Source organism: Phaethon aethereus (assembly GCF_964289735.1).
Source record: "Phaethon aethereus genome assembly, chromosome: 28".
Lineage (NCBI taxonomy): Eukaryota > Metazoa > Chordata > Aves > Phaethontiformes > Phaethontidae > Phaethon > Phaethon aethereus.
Genome location: NC_138604.1, coordinates 2,099,738 through 2,102,387, shown reverse-complemented (window position 1 = coordinate 2,102,387; position 2,650 = coordinate 2,099,738). Strand labels below are relative to the sequence as shown.

Sequence of the window (2,650 nt, the reverse complement as noted above, 5' to 3'; positions counted from 1 at the left end):
CCTGCGGTCTCTGTGCGCACGGGCACCCAGAGGATATTTATTTATTTATTTTATTTATATGCATCCTGCCGTCTTTCTTACATTATTTATTGTGAAAGCTGTTGCTCGCCCAACAAGTTCTCCACGGAAAAGGGAAAATTTTGAAATTCCCTTGCGGAGACTGTGTGTGATGAGGAGGAAGAGGAGGAGAATAACCAGGGGCTTGCTGTGATCCGGAGACCTTCTCTTTAAAGTAGAGCAGTTTTGCTTCGACATCGTGCCCAGGTCAGCCTGTCCTCCTGACATACCACATCTCTGAAGCATCCGTCTCTCTGTCCTCCCCTCTTCCGGAAAGATGATGCTCAATTCGGACCAGACAGAGATCGACCTGCCCCCAGCACACTCCGAGTCCGAGTCCGTCTTCAGTGACTGCGGCGGTAGCCACGCAGGCAGCATGGAGGACTCCGGCAGCGTTGGCTTGTGCGCTCAGTCCCGGATAACCGAGCCGGGTGAGGCCGTGAAGAAAGACCTGCAGCACCTGAGTCGGGAGGAGCGGCGGCGCCGGCGGCGCGCCACAGCCAAATACCGGACAGCCCACGCCACGCGGGAGCGCATCCGCGTCGAAGCCTTCAACATGGCCTTCGCTGAGCTGCGGAAGCTGCTGCCCACCCTGCCGCCGGACAAGAAGCTCTCCAAGATTGAGATCCTCCGTCTGGCCATCTGCTACATCTCCTACCTGAACCACGTGCTGGACGTCTGAGCCGCCCAGTCTGCGTCCGTCTGTCTGCCTGCCACATCTCCTTACCTGAACATGTGCTGGGCATCTGAGCCAAGAGCTCAAGTCTGTCTGTCCATCTATGACCTGAACCACATGTTGGGCATCCAAAATGCTGTGCCTGTGTTCATCCGTCTGTTCAAAAGGACCAAGTCTCCAGCTGTCTGCTCTGCCTGCTGTCCGAACTCTGTTCTGTATTTCTCCACTGCCAAGCCCACGTCTGTCTGTCTTTCCATCCTGCCTGAGTCAGGCTGGATGTTTGGTCCACCAGCCATCTGTTTGTCCTGCTGGATCCGCTGCCTGAAGCCTGTGCTGGCCGTGTATGCTCCCAACTCCTATCCATCCTTCTGCTGCGCATCCCACTGATACTGGCTGCGGGATCCTGAGCCCACATCCGTCAGTCTGTCCGCCACGTCCGCTCCCTGACCCACAGCTGGAGCCACTGAGCCCAAGTCTGTCTGTGCGTCACCTCTTTCATAAGAGCCACAAAAAAATGGGCCTGTGAAACACGGCAGCACCGAGCAGCCCCAGGGTCTTGTCCGTCTGTCTGTCTGCGCCTTCTGCCACCAGCCACCCCACCAGCACGGCCAGTCTGTTTGCTGCTGTTCTGCCCCGGAATCGTGCTGGGCATTTAAAGGCCCACGTCAGGACTGTCCTCTCCGCAGAGTGGGGACAGCCCAGGAGCATCCTTGGGCACAGAGCAGCTCCTCTGTGTTTGCCCTTTTCACGCTCCAAAAGGAAGCACGCGGTGTGGTGCGGACCTCGCAGGACCTGGCCACGCTTTCCACAGGTGACAGCAGCACGTTCCCCTCGAGACGCAGCAGAGGCTGCTCGCTCGCTGTGCTGCCCGCAAGGTGCCCGGAGCAGCGCTGGCCCTGCTCCCATGCCAGGCCGGAGCAGCACCCGGGATCCCTCCAAGCCCCTCCGTTGCACATCTGGTCTCCCCAAACCTCAGCACTCTGCTCCCCGGACCGGTGCATCCCGGGCTGTGCTGCCCGACCCTCCTTTGCACTAGTGCATGACGAGTGTGAAGCCCCCCTGGCCTGGCCCGTTGCACCAACAGCCGCGACCACCCTGCAGCACCAGACTGGCCTGATGCAGCACTTCATCCCTCCCCACTCTTCCTCTGTCTCCCCACTTTGGTTCCCCTGGTGAAAAAGGCTTGAGTGGGGTCACAAGCCTGGCACATGCCCCAGCACTGGAGGGGAGACACCGACGCTCAGCTCCCCCAGCACCGCGTCTCTCCTCCGCAGTGCAGCTGGTGCTGCTGGCACTCATGTGCAAAGAGGCTTCGCCCCGGGGTGCCACGGGCCCCCCCGTTTACACCAGTATGGCACTGGTGCAGCGTGACCCGTCACAGCACACGCTCTGCTGGGGGAAACTGCACTTTACCTGCGGCTTGCAGCACAGCGGGGTTGGAGAGGGGAGGAAGCAGGTATGGCCCCTTTGCCCAGCTTCCACAGCCGGGGCTCTCCCCGGCCGCCCCTAACATGGATCAGCACTTTGGGAGAGGAGGGGAGCGGGAAGGGAAGGCAGAGCCGAGCAGCCTTTTTTCCAGCAAGGGCACGCTGAGGCTGGGGAAAGCTCGTTGCAAGAGTGAATGTTTTGCCTTGTTTTATGGGTGTTTGTTTGAAGAGTTAATTTTGCACTGGCAGTGGCAAGAGTGGCAAGTCCCCCGGGTGGGGGACCAGGACCGTGCAGAAACCACCGGCTGTGCTTGGAGCCAACACTCCGGGCCGGGAGCAGAGCCACAGCCTGGCCCGCGGGGAACGGGTTGGGGCTGCTTCTCGTTGAGCCTTGCCATGAGACAGGCAGCGGTCCGGCCTGCGGGGTAGCTGCTGGGGGAGCTGGACTTCATGGTGAGAGGGTCAGTGCTGCGTCCTGCGAACACCAGTG

At 60.2% G+C, this 2,650-nt stretch overlaps 1 protein-coding gene across 1 annotated transcript; it reads left to right on the top strand.

Moving 5' to 3' along the window:
• Positions 1-334: 334 nt before the first annotated feature.
• Positions 335-739, top strand: NHLH1 (nescient helix-loop-helix 1; the record flags this gene model as incomplete). The annotated part of the gene is made up of 1 exon (XM_082011419.1): positions 335-739. One exon carries the CDS (start codon positions 335-337, stop codon positions 737-739), a length of 405 nt encoding a protein of 134 aa, XP_081867545.1.
• Positions 740-2,650: the final 1,911 nt, after the last annotated feature.